Below are 18,594 nucleotides of genomic sequence, written 5' to 3'. Positions count from 1 at the left end.
GTCACATGTCTGCCCCGCGCACTGGACATGTGTGACGTGTGTACATGAAGTAAATAACGCGCTCACCTTCATGTGCGACTTTTTATTCATGACATTCCGCGTAGTTATCAATAAATGTATATGTATAACGTTACCGTGTGTGTACAGTGCTCATATAACGCGCCCCCGCGCGATATCTGTGGTAAAATATCGCCGTGTGTATGAGGCGCTACATGGGGCACAGGTGACGTGACGCCGGACACTATAATAAAGGTTTTTATAACGTGACTGGACGCATGTAAACCTGTAGAAGAAGTTTTCCCATATGGGAGAAGCCGCTTCTCGGTGCCGGCCATGGAGCGGGGGCAGCGGCGCGGCTCGGGCCGCCTGGAGAGCGCGGCCGGCGGGAGGCTCGCAGCCAGTCCCCCCGTTAGAATGGGCGGTGTGCTCGGCAGGAGAAGCCGGGGAGGCCCCGCTCCGTGCCGGCAGAGGGAAAGGGGGAGGGTGGGTGTGGAAGTCCGCTCCGTGTTTTGCTCTTGCTCCCTCCCTCCTTTCCTTTCCCCCTCCTCCGCCGCTTGCTCCTGAACTCCAGCCCCCTCTCTATCAGCCTCTCACTCCGTCTCAATATGTCTCAAGATGGCGGCCAATGCGGGATCGATGTTTCAATATTGGAAGCGCTTTGATTTACAGCAGCTGCAGGTCAGCTCCGTTTTCTTCCTTCCTCTCCTCCGCCACCCTCTCCCGCTCCCTCCCCGCCTCCCGCCTGTCCGCTCCGCTCCCCCGTGCACCGTCCCTGAGCCGGGAGAAAGCGCCGCTTCCCTGGCCGCTCTCATTGATAACGTTTTATCAGAAATTGATCCTCTTTGTTCAATTCATCGATCAGCCAAGATGGCGCCGGCTGTGTGGCGCCGCTCTTCTCCTCTTCCTGCTCCTGTGCCGTGTCTGCCCTGTGCCCGCGCCGGGAGAGCGCTGCACGGCTCCCAGCCTTTCATTCTCTTCGCATCTTGTTAGAAGCTTCTTCAAGTTTTATTTTTTTTTTTATTGGACTTTTTTTTTTCGCTTCTTTTATTGAACTTGCCTCCTCCGCTGGTTGTTGTGCATGATGATGCTGGTGGCGCTGTGGTGCCAGGCTGCGCGGCTCCCTCCTCCTCCTCTCTCCATACACACACAGCTCCTTCCCTCCTCATCCCCTCACTCACCCTGCATGGAAAAACTTTTATTTTATGCTTTTTTATTAAATTCACCACAAGCTTTTTCATTCATCTCCCTCCACCTTGTGCGGCTTCTATTCCGGCCTGACAGCCGGGGGCTTCCTTTATCTTTCTCTCTCTGGGGGGGTTTTACCTCCTTTGGACCTGAGGGAACTTTCCTATGGAAGATATTTGTCCGAATGTATTTTGTGTATTGTTTTGTGGTTTTTGTATGTTGTATTTGTGGGATGTTTGTTCTTTTTCCGTGAGGTAAAAGTGAAAGATTTTGCTTTGTAAAGGGGGGGCAGTTTTTTTTTTACATTTTTGACTAAAAAATTCAGTCAAAATCTCCTCACGAGCCATAATTCTTCTTTTATGTCCTTAGTCTTTTCTCTACGTTAACCGTTTTCTTATTAAAATTTTTCTGTGTATATATTCCATTATATTCGATGTAGCATACGTTGGATTTCTTTTCATGCTGACTCTGAAGGAGCAATTGCATCTGTATAATAATGTTAAAACCTTTTTGGGATAGATAGATATGTATATATGTGTCTGTATATATTTTATATAATTTTTAATATTTCAGTTGCCATTGTAAAGTGGGTTAGTTAGATTTGCATACTTTATAAAGACTGACATCGATATCCTTCCATTGTGGATGTGGCTATGTGTGTATATATATTTACACCCTTGCATTTGGTATGTTGGTGAATTGATGCCGTTAAATATCAGTTATTTGGTTCTAGCTGCGACATATTCTGTAGCGTTGTACAGAGATTATCATCAGTCACAATCTATATTCCAGGTCTATCCATATATTATGTTTTATATTTTATCACTTTGTCCATATGGTAGTGTAGAGGCTGAGAGGGGGGGGGGGCGTATGTAAATATGCGGTGACCCAATTTACAACGCTGATGGTCCTGTGAGATCCAGTGCTTAATGTGACTAGCCAGGAATTTAACCCACAGGACGGCCTATCCTGTCAATTTTCTCCTTGGGATACCGTGGCCTTGAAAACCCTATTCATGTTTTTCCGGATTCTGGTACATTTTGTCTTCATGTTTCCTCGCAGAGACTGGAGATCTGTTTATTGCAAGAAATTGTATTTTACATAAAATTAATTAAGACGCAAGACTATAGTTTTGCAAAAAAAAATTTTTCCACTTCTTTTGAGTGGGGCACATTTTGCATAGATTTGCATGTCATTATAATGCTTCAAATAGGTCTCTCTGTCTCACTTTCATGTGCCTGGCAAAGCGTTTGGATGTGTTTTGAAGGTTTCAGCAGAGCCATGAAAGTTGTGTGTATTTGTATATATATTTTTTTTCCCTCCTTAATGTGCCTGTCAGTAACCATACAAAAGGCTCAGTCTCAAAGTAGAGATCTTTGCTATGGAGTCATGGTGAAGATCAATAGACATTCTCATGAACTTACAGGGGGCAGGAAAAATATTCTTGATTGCCTGTATAGATTTTCGTGCCTCTAAAGCCTCCCTTATCGAACAACGTAGCAGCTTTTAGAAGACGAGGCTGGTTACTTGTGCTGATACCCCCTACCCCCCCCCCCCCTCCGTCTGCACTCGTATAGTTACACGATTACGATGAAAATAAAACCTGCTAACTTTGTCTCCTCCATTCACTTGACGTATCTCTTTGTAAGAATGTATCGAGCTCGTTCTTGAAGTTTTAATTCAAGGGATTGTTTGCACACCAAATAAAAATTTCTATTGTACCCTGGCCTGGTAGATTCCTTTTCCTTAGTAACAAAGAGAACTAGACATAAATTATGCATTCTTTAAATTGCAGATTATGTCTGCTGTGATGTGGGTGGGAGAGAGGGGGAAAGAAAAAGCATCACTTCTTTAGCAACACTCCATGTAGATTTCCTCCAAAAAAGGGAAAAGTCTTAAATAAAATTTATGAAAGGTGTTGGGGTTAAACTAAGCGATGTTTATAAAATGCAGGTCCCTACATAATTTTTGGTAAGTGGGAGACTATTATTTTAAGGACGCCTCAAAAATTTTGCTTTGTGCACAGAACAAAGATCATTGTTTTCCCTTTTGTTAAAATGAAACTCATTAATCATCGTCTGAGTGTACAAGGTGGAAGGTCCTTGAATTCATATGATCACGTTGTGGGCTGCACGGTTTGTGGGGGGGGGGGGAGATGGGGGGGAAAAAAAGGCAATCAAACGCCACTCTCGGAAAGGATCAAAAGTTCAGAACACTTTGCCATCAATTCATTACAGTTCAGCAAATTAAACACAAATTACAGAGTCCTGAATATTCAAATACTTTTGTATGCACAAAGATTAGCTTTGTCCCCCCCCCCCCCTCTTTCTGTCAGGAATATGGTGATAGCGGTGGGTTTCTCAGTAGTAATTTCCTTTCTGTAAATATTGTCTGAAAGGTTTTACAAGAAGAAAGGCTTTATCAAATGTGTTATGTTCACTTCATATAATAGATCCTTGGAGTACCTGGTGGAATACTTCTCAATCAGATCCAGATGCTGATTTCCCAGATTGTGAGGCTATTACATTTCTGTAAATGTGTGAGAAGGTTTCTACTGGTTGGTGCTATTTTTGGGGAAGTTGTAATGTGTGTGCGCGCATACAGTACGTCTATTTCTTTATTAACACACATGCACCTCAGAGGAAGAAATGTCAAGTGCACGTTCAGCAAGCAGAGTTAGGATAAAGTCGCATGCAGCAAATTTGTTGCAGAAATTGCTGCAAACCAAAATCTACAAAAAAAAAAAAAAAATCTCTTTTATTTGTTTAAATGGGGTTGTCTTTTCATGAATGCGTAGAAATATATTCAGTCGCTCTGCTGTGTGAATACTGTGTATTTATTTATTTTTTTGATACTGGCAACAAGCCTTATTGACTACTTCGTTTATAGGGGACTGGTGCTGCTGGTGTTGTTCCTGGACAGTACACAATTCTGCTGATGTTAGATATGGAAGTATGTTGTTCGTGAGTGGACTTTTTGTTTTTGTAATACATTTTGTACACTGTAAGGTATATCTGTACGTAAACAAAACACCAGCAGCAAGCACTCAGTGATTGGTCCACCAAACGAGGCAAAATACAGAACGTCTGGGTTTTTTTTCGCCATCCATGGTCACCACGGACTGGATGTGTCTATTATGAATGGACATGTGAATAAGTCCTTGGGGTGACTGACAAACTTGTTGAGAGAATATGACCTATCTGAAATGTACAACAGAACTGCATGACAGTGACATTGAAATGTTCTTGGCTGTAAACATTTCTAGTTTTGGGGAGCTGCTTTACAATAGTGCATTGTATTCTTCAATGGTATAAAAAGTTGAGTATATTGAAGACTTATTTGACTATAGAATAAGAGCCTACATTATGTTGGCTGAGCAGAATTTCTTAGGAATTTCAGCCTGTCATGAGGAGCCACATTGGTAAACTTTAGCAGATTGAAATGCACATCTATAGGACATGAAGTTATATGTGTCTTTTAGAAACTTTTACACTTCAGCTATGAATGATTGCCTCCTGTCGGCTTGTTTCCAGGTTTAGATTTTTGATGATGAAGATGTCTATTAAAAAGGGACATAAAGAAGAAATAAAAGCCGATATAGTACTTCTCAGAGTTTTTTTTTTTAAAATCTTTTCCTCTATATCGCTTTTTGTGTTAGCTTTAAAAACTGAATTAAATTAAAAATAAAATCTTTAATGTATCATCACACATTTGCCCAGCAATCATGTGCCAATTGACTGACTGTTTGCATGTTTAGGTCTCAGTATCTTATACTAGGCTAATAATATTTTGTCCTGGCACTTGTGTGAACAGGGGGCAATTGTTTGCCATCATTTGAAAGTGAAAATGAAACTGAAACCGATCCACTTGCATTGTTGTTTGGTTGGTCAATCCTGTTTACAAGTGACCAGATATTTTTAAGAGTAATTTTTTTTTATTTCTCTGCTAAATTAAGTTGGTTTTAAATGACAAAACAAATACGCTGTAGAACATGTCTGATATTAAAATAAGAATCCTTTGTAGATGCAGAAATCTGCCACAGTTATCGTACAAAGCCTTTGATCTGACTGATGGTGGCACAAATATGTAGGCACAGGGCAGGCTGAGGAATAGCATAAACAAAGCAAGATGTGGGGGAAGGGAAGAAAAGTTCCTTTATTTCAATCGCTTATCTAGTCATACTGCAGACTGTCGGAAAAAGTAGACGCTTCAGCCTGGTTTTGGAAGATATTAATGTGCTTTCATTGTTAGCACTGCAGACCTCGTTTTGGATTCTTGAAATATTTTTATTAAACAATGTGATGATGAGCAAGTTCTCAGTTTGCAAATTTATGATGACCAGAAGACTAATGCAGTGTTGGTCTGTACTGGAGGGGTCCATAGTCCTTCTTATGTTTCCGTTGTGTACCCTACTACCCATCTTTAGCTGACGCTGAGATTACACACCTTGGTGTCAGGCCTGCTGAAGTCAGTCATTATAACCTAAGATGTTTGCAGACATAGGAGGATCTGCATATAACATCCATTAGAGAGCACGTTTTATGTCTTTTGATCTAGACTACAAGTACTACTTACATCTGATAAATAAAATAGGAGGCATATTATTTATTAAGGTTTGATCTCCCAAACTTTTATTCTTTTTCGGTTTAGGATTCTTGCTAGTGTGACTGTGTCAGATGGTGCCGCCGGATAATGTTTACCTGCTCTGCCAAACATGCATATCAATGTCACTGGTTCCCTGAAGCACTTTCCAGTGTGTGTGATGCGGTGGGTGGGCGCTGCTCTGCTGAAAGACTTGGTTGTCAGTTTGTGAATGGAGCAAGAACAGAGAGGCTTTAATATTTTGCTTCCCTATGTATATGCACTGTGCACACATGAAGTACAGCGAGTAGAGAGGTTGGTGTGAGACGTGGTGTAGTAGGAGCTAGTGGACTAGCAGATCTCATCCCTTACTACATGGGAAGTCGGTGACACTGAGAGAAACAAATCTAGGATTTTAAGGACAGAGTAACAGCTCATATATTATAAGTTAAACATAAGAAATGCTAAAACTCAAGTATCCGGGAGCTCGTGGCTAATGACAGACAAATATTTACCTGTGCAAACATTCAAAACGGGATTGGGTTTAAGATCTTAATCTAGATCTTCGTAGAATCCTTGAATTGTATTGCACCGCACCGAAACTGGGCACACTTGATCATCAACCTACATATAAAACTGCTTTACTGCCACCTGTTTTGTCCTTTGTGTCAACAGATTTCAGTAATAAAGTAACTTGAAGAAATAGTTTTGGGCTTCTTAGACATATGGATGGATTATTGGAGAAGCCATTCAAAATATTCTGTGGAATGTTCTTTATTTTCTCTCCAATTTTGAGTGTAACTTTTTCACAACTTCTTTAAGCCATCAATAGCCTATCCTTATCACAGGTCATTGAAACTTTGTGGGAAGCCGATATTGTGCCCCCAGCCCCAGTGTACGCTGACATTCGTGTAGGGAGCTGGGAAGCTGCAAGTGTCCTGCACGTTTGAATGAGAGCTGAGCTGCAATGTTGAAGCTGGGCCACTACACAGTGGTAATCTGGGGCAGTATATGGCCCCTTCCACACTTGCGTTGCAGATCACGTCAGAGTTTGATCAGGGAGCGATCAGGGTTTGGTCAGTGAAAAACGCACATTTTGCATCAGAGTGCAATCAGTTTTCAGTCAGAGTTTGTTCAGTGTCTCAGTTTTTCAAGCGCGTTTTCAATGCAATTTCAATGCGTTTTTCACGCGCAGAAAATGTGCGTGACATGGACTCAGGACTGAGCTCTATCTTTTCTATGGCAATTGATGCGTGAAAAACGCATTGCACTTGCAAGTGTCTCAGAGTACAATGCGTTTTTGATGCGTCTCCATAGACTTGTATGGTGCGTTTTTCACGCGCGTGACTTGCAAAAGTAGAGTGCAATGCAAGTTCTGCGTGTGAAAAACGCAAGTGTGAAAGGGGCCTAAGACTGGCAAGTAACGCTTTGCACCTCCTATTAGTAGGTTTAGTTTTCTTGACCACGATATTTTTATTTTCTGGCGCACAGGATTTTTTTCTGCAGGTCCCCTTTTTCGGGCAAGTCTTTGCCTGATTTTTGTGACTTTCATTTTTAATCTTTAATTACCTCCGTTTTATTCAACATGAAAGTTTAAATTAATGGCACAAATGAATTCTTCGGGACTGCTGGAGTACAGTATTTATGATACTTTATTATTGGCCACGTTTCCGATTTTATTTTTCAAACCATTATCCACACATTTAAAGCAGGTGAGATTCGTATCTGCCTTGCTGTGGGTTTCACATGTGGCTTTCACCATTTGCAACAATGTTTTGAACGCTGCACCACAAGGTCTTGAAGTTGGGCATCTTGTTGGATATAAGATACGCACAATCTTCTGATGTTTGAGGCTGTTTGCACATTGTGTTTTAAAAGTAACCATGTGTAACCAGGATGTAAAATTTGGTATATAACGTTCTATAATGGATGGTATATTTGTGGCAGTGGTAGCCATGATGTAGAAGGCTCCATTCACGTCTCGTCCTTTTGATTCTCTCAGCGTCTATGCCTACCCATAGACTTATACTGGCAGAGGGTGCAGCATAGTATTTGCTTCTGTCTGCACAATGTACATTGTTTACTTTGCAAAACACAGGATAGCAAAATGCAGCTTTTTTCATCCTGCTGAGTGACGTATATGTACTCAGCAGGTTTCCCCAGTCATGTCATTGCCCATATAAAGGCAGTGACATCACTCTGGAGAGACCCTCAATGTCAGCAGCAGCAATTCACCGGGCAACATGTCCCACCGTATAACCATACAGTGGGATACGTCGTGAATCCAGCTGATGACCCCTTACACACATGACATCAGATTCAGTGTGGACTTGTGTTTGACATACAACGGTACATGTCCACGTAAATGCCTATCACTGCATGTTATGAACCCCAAACTAGGGTTGTGTGGGTATATACATAGAGAGATGACTGAATGTTATGGTTTAGTACACACTGATATAAAGACAAGCTAGTTTCATTTATAAAGCTTTTTCGATACAGCAGAATATGAACTTGACCTTAGAGCTTTTTCTATGAGTTTTATGATTGTGTTGTGATTAGACATTGAGAATGTTTCATCATGTCATTTTATACATGTAGATGCATATATTTAAATTGAAGTCCTAATTTATCTATTTGCTATTTCTTGCCCCCACCTTCCTGTTGGCACTTTAGAAAGTATAGTACATCAGTCCTCCTCTGTTATCAAGTGAATAAGATGGAGCTCTCTTAAAGGGACATTGTCGCCAGATATTAAATTAGCAGCCCCCTCAGGTAGGGTATGAAATGTCTTATCTAGAAATCTCTACTTTATGTGGAATTTACCTATAAATCTCCCTAAAGTCACATGAAAATGAGATTGTACCTGCTTGATTACCCAAGTGTGACCAGTGTTCAATTTAAGAATAGTGGTGCAAAAACAATACTGATAGTGACCTGATATGACTGAAGGTGGGTAAAGGCTTGTATACTGAGTAAAGGGAACAGATGGGCTTTTTGACTACTTTTAAAAACACAAAACCACTAAGAAAACTACAGCATTGCTCTTTTATATTCATCCTCTACAGTCCCCACAGTAAAATCATAGAAAATAGGTAAACGCCAGCTCCTGTGAGAATGTGCTTTAGTGAGTGATCGGGGAGAAGATGATATCTGCCTTATACCTTTGTTGGGGACTGTAAAACCTGCTGGGCTGCGATATGGAGATAAGCGACTAATGATAACTTGGTGTTAGCAGGCAGTTATTTTGTTAATTACAACACTGAATAACATGACACGGTTTTTGTTAGGACGACGATGTTCGTGTTTGAACTGCAAAATAAAGTGAATTTATAATACATCTGGAATCTTTTTTTTTTTCGTGGGAACAATTCTTATGGTACATGTATAAAGTAGGGTGTGAGGAATTGCTTTCCAAAAAAACTAGAGTACTAAATGTAATTCACTTCTTCTTTCTCCCAATCCATGGTCACATTTAGCCAATCGTAGTGGAGACGCACAGGAAGTAGAGAAAGGCAGAAATTCAGTGTACGTGGGTAAATTTCCGATTTTGTTCTGAAAGACTTCTAGCGGAAAACTGATGTGTTGTGTATACGAATGTGTCTACTAAGTCACAAGGATGGAAATACAGAATATATTATAAATACTCAGTAGATGTGTGCTCCACCTCTGGAATCATACCTGCCCCATAATGGGTGCTCTGCTGACCTCCATCACATGGCCGGGATGAATATAAAGTTTGCCAGTTATGAAATGCCACTCTCAAATTTAGATCTATAGATCTAGGGCAGTGGTGGCGAACCTATGGCACTGGTGCCAGAGGCGGCACTCGGAGCCCTCTCTGTGGGCACCCGGGCCATCACTCCAGCATGAAGTTCACCAGACAGGACTCAAAGAATCTTCCTGCAGAATCTTCCTACAATGATAGGCGAATTTGCCCTCCTCCTTTCAATTGTGTTGGTGTTTTTAGGAGGCTGAACGACTGAAAGTTGTCAAAGAACAAGGAGAAATAAGTTGCTGTGTTGGCACTTTGCAATAAATAAGTGGCTTTTGGTTAAAATTTGGGCACTCAGGCTCTAAAAGGTTCGCCATCACTGATCTAGGGGATCTGTCAGGAAATACTGTCCATTAGGGTAACACTTTAAATGACATCTATCAGTCTACTGATGATAGATGTGTCCTAAGAAGAACATTAGACGGTATGACCAGGGATAGGGGGCGGGAACAGGACCTGAACATCCCAAAAACTGGAAAGCAAGGGTGCAAAGTAGAAAGGAAAAAAGCGAAACTATCGTGTGGAACCATTACTACAAGTCAGGACTCTCACCTGAACTCAAATGGTTTGAGGGTTTTTCTAAATGAAAGAGTCCAGCTGCCGCTCCTAGAAAGTCACTTTCAGCGATGGACCAGGATCCCGGAACAGTGTAGAGAAAAGGTATATGAACCCGGAGAAGATGTCAGGACGGCGCTATCCTGAGATCTCCTCCAGGTTGATATACCTAGTAGGAACATTGTTCCTCAGGATTTCTTTTGTTACAACTCTGTAATACAGACTTATAAAAGTTGTGCAAATTACCTTGGGGCGCTCAGGCTAGCTCATCTGAGCACCTCAGGGAGCCTTATATTTTAATATATGCACTTCCCGCGTAGCACATCGATGGGTGATGGGGATAGCGCTCTTGCTATGGGGGGAGTGTATAAATAAAATAAGAGGCTCCCAGAGGCGCTCGGGTGGCGTAGCCTGCGTGTTCCCAGGGTAATTTGCATAACTAATATAACTCTATTGTAGAGTTGTAATAAAAGTAGCCCTGAGGAGCGATGATACTCAGGAGCTTCTTATTAGGACACCTCTACTATTAGTAAACTGATGGTAGTTGTCCTTTTCAGCTATTTTTTGCATCTGTGTTTGTAAGCCAAAACAAGGACAGGACCTGCACAGTAATGCAGATATTTCTAGCAGTCTTTACCTTTAGGTAAGTTCCACATTCATTTTGGGTTAAAAATACTGGCATGTGAAAGAGATCTTCATATTTTCTGCCAGAAAAGAACGTAAATCCCATGGAAAAAAAAAAAAAAGTAAAACCTGTTTTTGGCAGGAGATGCACAGCAATGCAGCCTGAAGGCCCATTACTGTACTTGTTACGGTTTTCTTAATCCAGAGGTCTTGGTATTAGTCAATACCGTTACAATAGTTGGACATAGTACAATTTATTTTGGTGGAATATTTGATACTTGATAGAACAAAAGAACAATAATGACTTTAACTAAACAAGTAGGAAAATATTGTCTAGTAAAAAGGAGTGGTTGTTCTAGTCTATATTTGACTCTCAATTGCTAAATAGGAACATAATGATGATATTCTTATTATAATAAGGTGTTTCTTTAATGCTTTTGTTACTCTCCAGCACTTAGTAGTCAATAGTAAGTAAGTAAGTAGTCCAATATAAAATTTATCTCTGAAATCTCCTTTATATATTTGAGTGTTATCATTATTATTTGCATCATGGTAGTAACTGCTACATATAGTAAGAGGCATAGTAACTGGTATTCCGCATGACACACTATTCTTTGCAGCGGTTATGATGGTATTCGCATCATAGCTTTTTAACAAGCCTATAACGCAGATGTGAATTGTCTTTTATTGAAAACCTCTCTATGAGGCTACATTCAGACGAACGCGTGGCACGGTGGGCACACAGCGCATGGGAGAGGTAAAGGGCTGCTCTCTCCTACCCCTCTCCATAGAGATGCATGATGCACAGCGTCATAATACTGGAAAAGATAGGACATGCTGCATGTGTGCGGCCATTGCCGGCCTATGGGGGACGTATATACGCCACCCAACGGTCATCTGAATGTAGCATTAATGTAAGGTTCTGTAATGGATTACCTTTGCTATTCTGCCCTGTAAAGTAAAAAAAAACACCCAAAAAACGAATAAATAAAAAGAATCTTTATATAGCGGCATTGTATGGTATCTGTAAAATCCATAATGTTTTAAGAAGAAAACAGATTATTTACGCGTGAAAATTTTTTCTATTTTTTGCACACATAAAACATTTGTTGTTTTTTCCAGCGCATCTGAGGCTGGCATTGTCTCGCATGCTGTTTTGTGCTCCATTTATAGATCCAACATTCCTAAACTTGTATTGTTTAGCAATTAATGGAAAGAAGACGTTTTGGTAGCGAACTGACAAAAACTTTACATCTAGCTAAATTTTTTTTACATTTACAACAGTTATTTGGCAATTCTTCCTATGTATTGGAATTTCCTCAGGAAGCTTTCAAGAACTATCTTAATCTTGAAGGTTTCAACCTTCCTGGTGTTGAGCAAAGTCATAATAGCCTCATTGAAAGATTACACTTCTTTTAGAACTTTTAGATGCCATATTTGGCTGTAATCCTACTATGTATTCCTCTCTAGATTTACTGCACCCCATATTTTATTTGGGGTTAGGAAGAAATATGTGATGATGTCGTATCACACCTCCACGCCAGTCTCTTCATGTAACAATTCTCCACCGGGCCTGGACACTTGAGCACAGAATCCTAGTATGATGGAGTTAGAAATGCCACGGGCTTTACAGGAAATCTACCATCAAAATGAAACGTGATAAATTGGGGACACTTACTCATAGATCCTGGCACCCAGACTGTAGTAGTCGTCTCATATTTGTTATCCATTACCTCCTGTGGTCTAAAATCAACTTTTAACATTATGCTAATGAGGAGAGGCTGTGGGGAAGAGGTACAAGAGATTCATTGTGCTGTAGCTGCACAGGATGTTACACTGTGCAGGAGCACGTCTCTTCCTTCCACTGTGTGTGATTACAGCAGGCAGAGGAATGTGACAGAGTGCTGAAGGGGGAAACCGTGTAACAGCCTGTGAAGCTACAGCACTGAGGGGCTTTGGTAACACCCCCAGGAGCCCTTTGGGTGTATTAGAAAAAATATTGATTTAGAAGGAAAGAGGCCATAATTTTGTGTTTCCACAGTAAGTGGTTTATCATGCTTGATTTTGATGCTAGATTTCTATTAATATTATTTATTGTATAACTTGTTTATTTTCTACGTTCTGTAGATGCTTTGTTAATGTAAACAGATATTTGATCATTATTTTTTTTTCTACATGAAACTTCGTTTTTTAAAGAGGCAGAATGGGTTAAAAATACAATAAGAAGCGCTCCATTACACTGCATCCGTGGCTCTCCTTGGTCCCCACTTTTTACCTTGTGAAGCAACCACATTATGGTCAGATTGGTATATTGGGCTCTGTTGTTGTCATTTTCCAGATCAGAGGAACTGGGAATATTTAAATCGGAGATATTTATGACACACAGGCTATGCTATAAATATGTAATAGATGTGGATCCCACCACTGTTTTTGGAACTCGTAAAAGTTCATGGTTCCCAGGACAAGGGTGAGTGGATACTTGTATGTATCAGGTGGAGATTTCATAAGTCTCACGACTTGCTGTTCCTTTCCTTGGCCTTTCATGTCACTTTTCTTCACATGCAATGCTTCTCATATTTTGATGAATAAGAAACCACTTCAATAATAAGTAATGGTTTGTGTGACAATAGGTGTGATAATGTTTACATGAATGGCGGCTGAAATGTTAACTGCTGCTCTGTTGTAGCCATGTCCTCAGGCTTTGAAAACACGAGCTTCAATACATTTGTCAACTCCAACACGTTATGTATGTGAAACAATGGGTGGAGGCGTCTAGAATAGCGATGTCCCAGATTTCAAGACATCCTAGACTTGTGAAATAATGAAAAGGTTCCTTTTGAATTTAAGAAACATGTGTGAAACCTTCTCTCCAGTGACAAGTGGCAATCTGATACATAACAGACTATAGGTTTATAGAAGATCAGATTCAAGACCATTCTCCATAGACCCTTGGGTGTGGGCAATGACACGGAGTCTCCATGAGAAAATCTTGTGGACTGAATTTCCTACCTGTTATTTGTTACTGAAATTACATAATAAAACTTGGACAGCAATATTAAGATAAAGGGAGTTGTCTCCTATCCCTGTGGGACTAACTAGGAAGACCCCAATGTTCATTGCCAAGGGGAGATTTAGGCCTCTTGCAGACGGATGTGTTGGTGGAAGTATGTTGGTCTGTTTTTGCAGCATCAAGTTGGACTCACAGCGATGGTTTTCGGCGGCCCTGTGTATGAGCTGGATTCCCCATGTTTGTGCCCCCAGAAAAGCACATTACACAGTGACCATAATACTTTCACAAGTAGAGGTGACCTCTTTGCCATTCTGAACCCTATTCCCCCTTCATTCCTGACAGACTAAGTGTTTACTCACAGGCTAGATCATCAGATTTTCCTGCACTAGAATGGCTTTGGCTAGATTAGGCCGGGTATTAACAAGAGTGTTGATAAAATATATATATGTTCAGGCAGAAATAAGAAGCATTCTGTCATTTCATGTGATCAGATACATACATGGGATACATTTTGCAAATGTAAAGGGTATAGGAACTTGGATGACCTGGCAGCTAATTTAAGGTGGTATTGGGAGGAGTTGTAACCCTTTCCCAGCAGGCATTGTTGGCTTGGGGGTAGTGTAAAATTCTTGTGACAGGTTTAAGGGTTCTTTTAGGTAACTGTGGTCAGTCTATAAACCACGGACCAACCACGGAGCACAGGCCGTGGTTCTGTGCATCATAGTGATAGATGATGCAAGGATTCTCTTCTCAGCCACTGTACCCCCCCAGAACAGGAATGCTGAACTTAAATCTGGTTACTTAGTCAGGACTGATCCTGTTTGTCTGTTTTAGCACTAATAAAGCAAATTTATACAAATCTTATGCACACACTACAGGAAAAAATCCAGTGTGGAAACGGCATACAATTATGACGGGTGTATAAAACACTATCCTTAAAGGAAATCTATTGTCAACATCAAGCATGATAAACTCGGGATACTTGCTCATAGATCCAGACACTGTGACTGTGGTAATCTTCTTATATTTGTTATCCATGGCCTCCTTCCTTCTAAAATCAACTTTTAAAATGATGCTAATAAGTCTGAATGGCTCTGTGGGATGGTATCAGTGCTTCTCTGTGCTGTAGCTTTACTGGCTGCTCAGTATCCCCCTCCCTCTCCCACCTTGTACACTGTAACAGTCTGTGAAGCTACAACACGTAAGGGCTCCGGTAACACACGCAGAGCCCTTCTGGCTCATTAGCAGAATTGAAAAAGTTTTTAGAATTAAGGAAGCCATGGATGTCAAATATAAGAAGATTACCCCAGACTCTAAGTGTTCCTGGTTTATCACATTGATTGTGATGATGGAGGAAGTTCTTAAAGTAAATCTATTTGTTTGTGTGCATGTGTTTTGTGAGATTTATATTTACTTCTTAACTCATGCTTGTCATACTTTTTATTTACTCCCATAAGATACTCATGGAAATAACATTTTAATTGGGTGTTTATGAGCTCTGCAATATGCTGACTCAGCCCATGAAATGTATTGTGAAACTTGAGATCTGCGATAAGCCCCATCTCCCAAGATTAGACGTCGTTTTCATGGTAAATGATAATTAGGACAGAGAAATTTGATCCTGAGCAAATAATGGGAACATGATAGAAGACTGTAGGGAATAGAGGAAATGAGACAAAAAGGCAGAAGTATAGTATGTACTTGTTTTTATAAAAATAAAGTCTATTTTGGTTTTAAATATGTTTTCTATCCCACTTTTCCTTTTGGTGTTGCTTGGTGTAAGGAGCATTCCTAGAAGGCATTAAAAATGTAATTATATAGGCGGTCATGGCGGCTTGTGTTTTCCTGAGGTTTAGTGTGTTTTTGCCATATCTGTACTGCGATGCAACATATAGACGGGCACATGCTGCAACTTGATTATCTTTGTCTATAGGACAGACCTTACTATATCAGAGCTACCAACGGTTCTACTTGCTAGTTCCAAATTCTAAAACCACAGACCTCCCTTCCTCCCCGAATATTGCTTCTAGTTTGTCGGTAACTGGGAACACTTAAGAGCTAATGCATAGAATAAATACATTAGCTAACCACTACAAATGGTAAAATACTCCTTCACCCAAGTGTTATACAGTTCTGTAGTTCTGCCACTGCACCAAACGCTGTGTTCAGTTTCCAAGCTGAAAATGAGTCGGAGCCAAGTGTACTTCACTTTTGTAATGTTGAATGTTCTGTTGTTGGCAATGAGAGAAGAGCTAAAGAGTTAAAATGAATTGCCCATCCTTCACATAGGCAATCCATATTAAATTGCTGGGTATTTACTAGCAGCTCCTAGGTTTTTATTTTTGTTTTTTTTTTTAAGGGTGACAGATCCTCTTTACCCCCCTGGCACCCCTGTCAATGAACTGTGGAGTCTCCTGTACATTGGCTCAGAATGCAGGTTTTAGAAGCGGCTATGATTGGCATTTCCATGTTGCTTACTTGGATAAAGTTGAATAAATGCAGCTAAAGTAGCAAAAAGAGCAGCGACCACGCACATGCAAAAAATGAAAATGACAAACTTTTATAGATGTGTGTTCTATGAGGTACATCGGACTCTCATCAGAAGATCCGGCACCTCATCTTGCGATACAGTACTTATGGCGATTGCACAGTGAAGGCGGGGTGTGATGCAACGGCTTCACTTGCAGAAACACGCAGGCAACAACGTGTGTACACGTGGTCCCCTACTTAAGGACACCCGACTTACAGACAACCCATACTTACAGACAGACCCCTGTGACCTCTGGTGAAGCTCTCTGGATGTTACTATAGTCCCAGACTGCAATGATGAGCTGTAAGGTGTCTGTAATGAAGATTTATTGATAATCCTTGGTCCCATTACAGCAAAAAATTTTGAAACTCCAATTGTCACTGGGGCCAAGATTTATTTTGTCTGGATCTACAAAACTATAAAATATACAGTAGTAAGTTTAAAAAAAATCAAAAATCTAAGCTAAAAATCAAACTGGGTAACTTGGGAAACTAAAACACCGGTCCATAACCATCTGCTGGTTTATTTTCCCAAATTGCCCAGACCAGTTCCCTTTAATAAAGACAATATGGCAGGAATAGGACCTGTGGAAACAGCTGTGTGTATGGGCACATAGAAATACACGGAGATGTGTGCTACACATTGAAACAATGGCTATCACATGGCCAACTACTACCTTCTTGTGCATGAGGCCTAAGACTATCTATCTTCATCACAATGTTCCCAGGAAGATGATTCACCCTGTGCCTGGTATCGTACGTCTGCTTTCAATGACTGTAGCAACCTAAAATGTATATTGGAAGTGCAAAACTATTTTTCATTGAAACGTATTATTCTATATGATCACCATTACATATGAGTAGTCTCATCAATACAGATCTAAGGATGTGACATATTACAGTGTTATTACACACTTCTTCACTAATACAAGGAAGAAGCAAAAAAATGAGCTATAATAGGAATTTCCTTCAATGAAAACTTGATATCCATGTTAGTACATATGAGGAGTAGTACTTTTTTATGTAGGGGAGTCTTTTGTCTGCCCGCTATTGTCGAAAGCCGATCTAATAAATTAAACGGCTTTGACAGGTTTGTATTGAAGTGAGACTGAAAACCTATACTTAGGAGTAGATGTAATGGCATACATATGCTGTGCTTGGCTATGGGATTGTTTTCTTGACATCAAAGTATATTGTATTGGAATAATAGTAACATTTTCTTTCCAAAAGATTTTTTATATTATTATTATTATTATTTTTTTTTTTTGAATCTTTAAAAAGACTTGTAAACTGAGATTAGTAATTTATCACGTCTCCATTGATCACTTTATAGGGTTGTGTAACTAGTTTTAGGGATATCGATGTATCTGGGTAAATATTCCACATTATAAGAAGATATTCTTGTTATTACTGTTTTCTTGAATATATAACCACGTCTGCAAGTATTATTAACCTATTGTGTATTTACTTTTTAATAAGGAGGGCGTGAAGTAGGGCATGTCATCCCTGGTGCAGGTTATAATGTCCTTCTATATCGGGCTGCCGTAAACGGGAGACGGGAACTTCTTGATATATCTGGCTGGACAAAAAATATATCTGATATATCTGGCTGTGGGAAAATGAAAGCTGAACTCTCTGGATGCCATGGGCAACTATAACATTTCTGCTCTCGGACACTTCTGTTCGTAAGAAAGTGGGCTAAAAAATTTTTTTACCTGGTGCATGCGGCTTTGTAAAAATTGCTGACTAGACTCCCTTTGGCCACTATTATAAAACTTAACCAAGGTAAATACAATCCTAATAGGATCATCCATCCATAAAGTATAGTGCAGCACCCTTCTTTTGTCTGGGGGATAGCGGATGCTGTGCAGTCATTACTTTATATTACTTCATTACTTTATACATGCTGCCTCCGTGATCCCCCACCCATATCAGTGGTTGGAATATGAGTGAAGGGGCACACATACCATAATGCCTGCACACCGCTCCTCGCCCCTCCCCATCTATGGGCTGGGAGGCAGCAGGACACAGCATGTCACAGGAAGTGCTGAGTCCTGCTGCTGGGTTTGCAGAAACTTTCGTGGGGTAAGTACTATATGCATGACCCTATTGTGTTGTACTTACCCTGGTAAAGTTTTGTGATGGTGGTCAAACCCTTAAATTCTTTCTGGTAACTTTGCATCAATTACAATGCCATAGACTGGCGAAATGCGACGTGGCAGCTATAGGTTTGCTGGTTATCACTTATATCCCAATAGTTATATACACTGTAACAAGGTAAACTTATAATTTGCTATTTTCCCCCCTTATCTTTTTATTCTGTCTATAGGAAGTA

General features: G+C 40.4%; 1 protein-coding gene across 3 annotated transcripts in view; it reads left to right on the top strand.

The window, feature by feature from the left end:
• The first annotated feature begins 508 nt into the window (after positions 1-508).
• CUX1 (cut like homeobox 1) overlaps positions 509-18,594 on the top strand; it is a 272,705-nt gene continuing 254,619 nt past the window's right edge. For 2 of the 3 annotated variants that reach the window (XM_072138167.1, XM_072138166.1), the window contains exon 1: positions 509-678. In XM_072138167.1, the coding sequence (XP_071994268.1) occupies positions 616-678 (63 nt within the window). In that variant the 5' untranslated portion in view covers positions 509-615. The remainder of the gene's footprint in view (positions 679-18,594) is intronic. The other variant, XM_072138168.1, reaches the window with a different exon arrangement.

This window comes from Engystomops pustulosus, chromosome 2 (genome assembly GCF_040894005.1).
Source record: "Engystomops pustulosus chromosome 2, aEngPut4.maternal, whole genome shotgun sequence".
NCBI classification, from domain to species: domain Eukaryota; kingdom Metazoa; phylum Chordata; class Amphibia; order Anura; family Leptodactylidae; genus Engystomops; species Engystomops pustulosus.
This window is presented reverse-complemented; position numbering and strand designations above follow the sequence as displayed.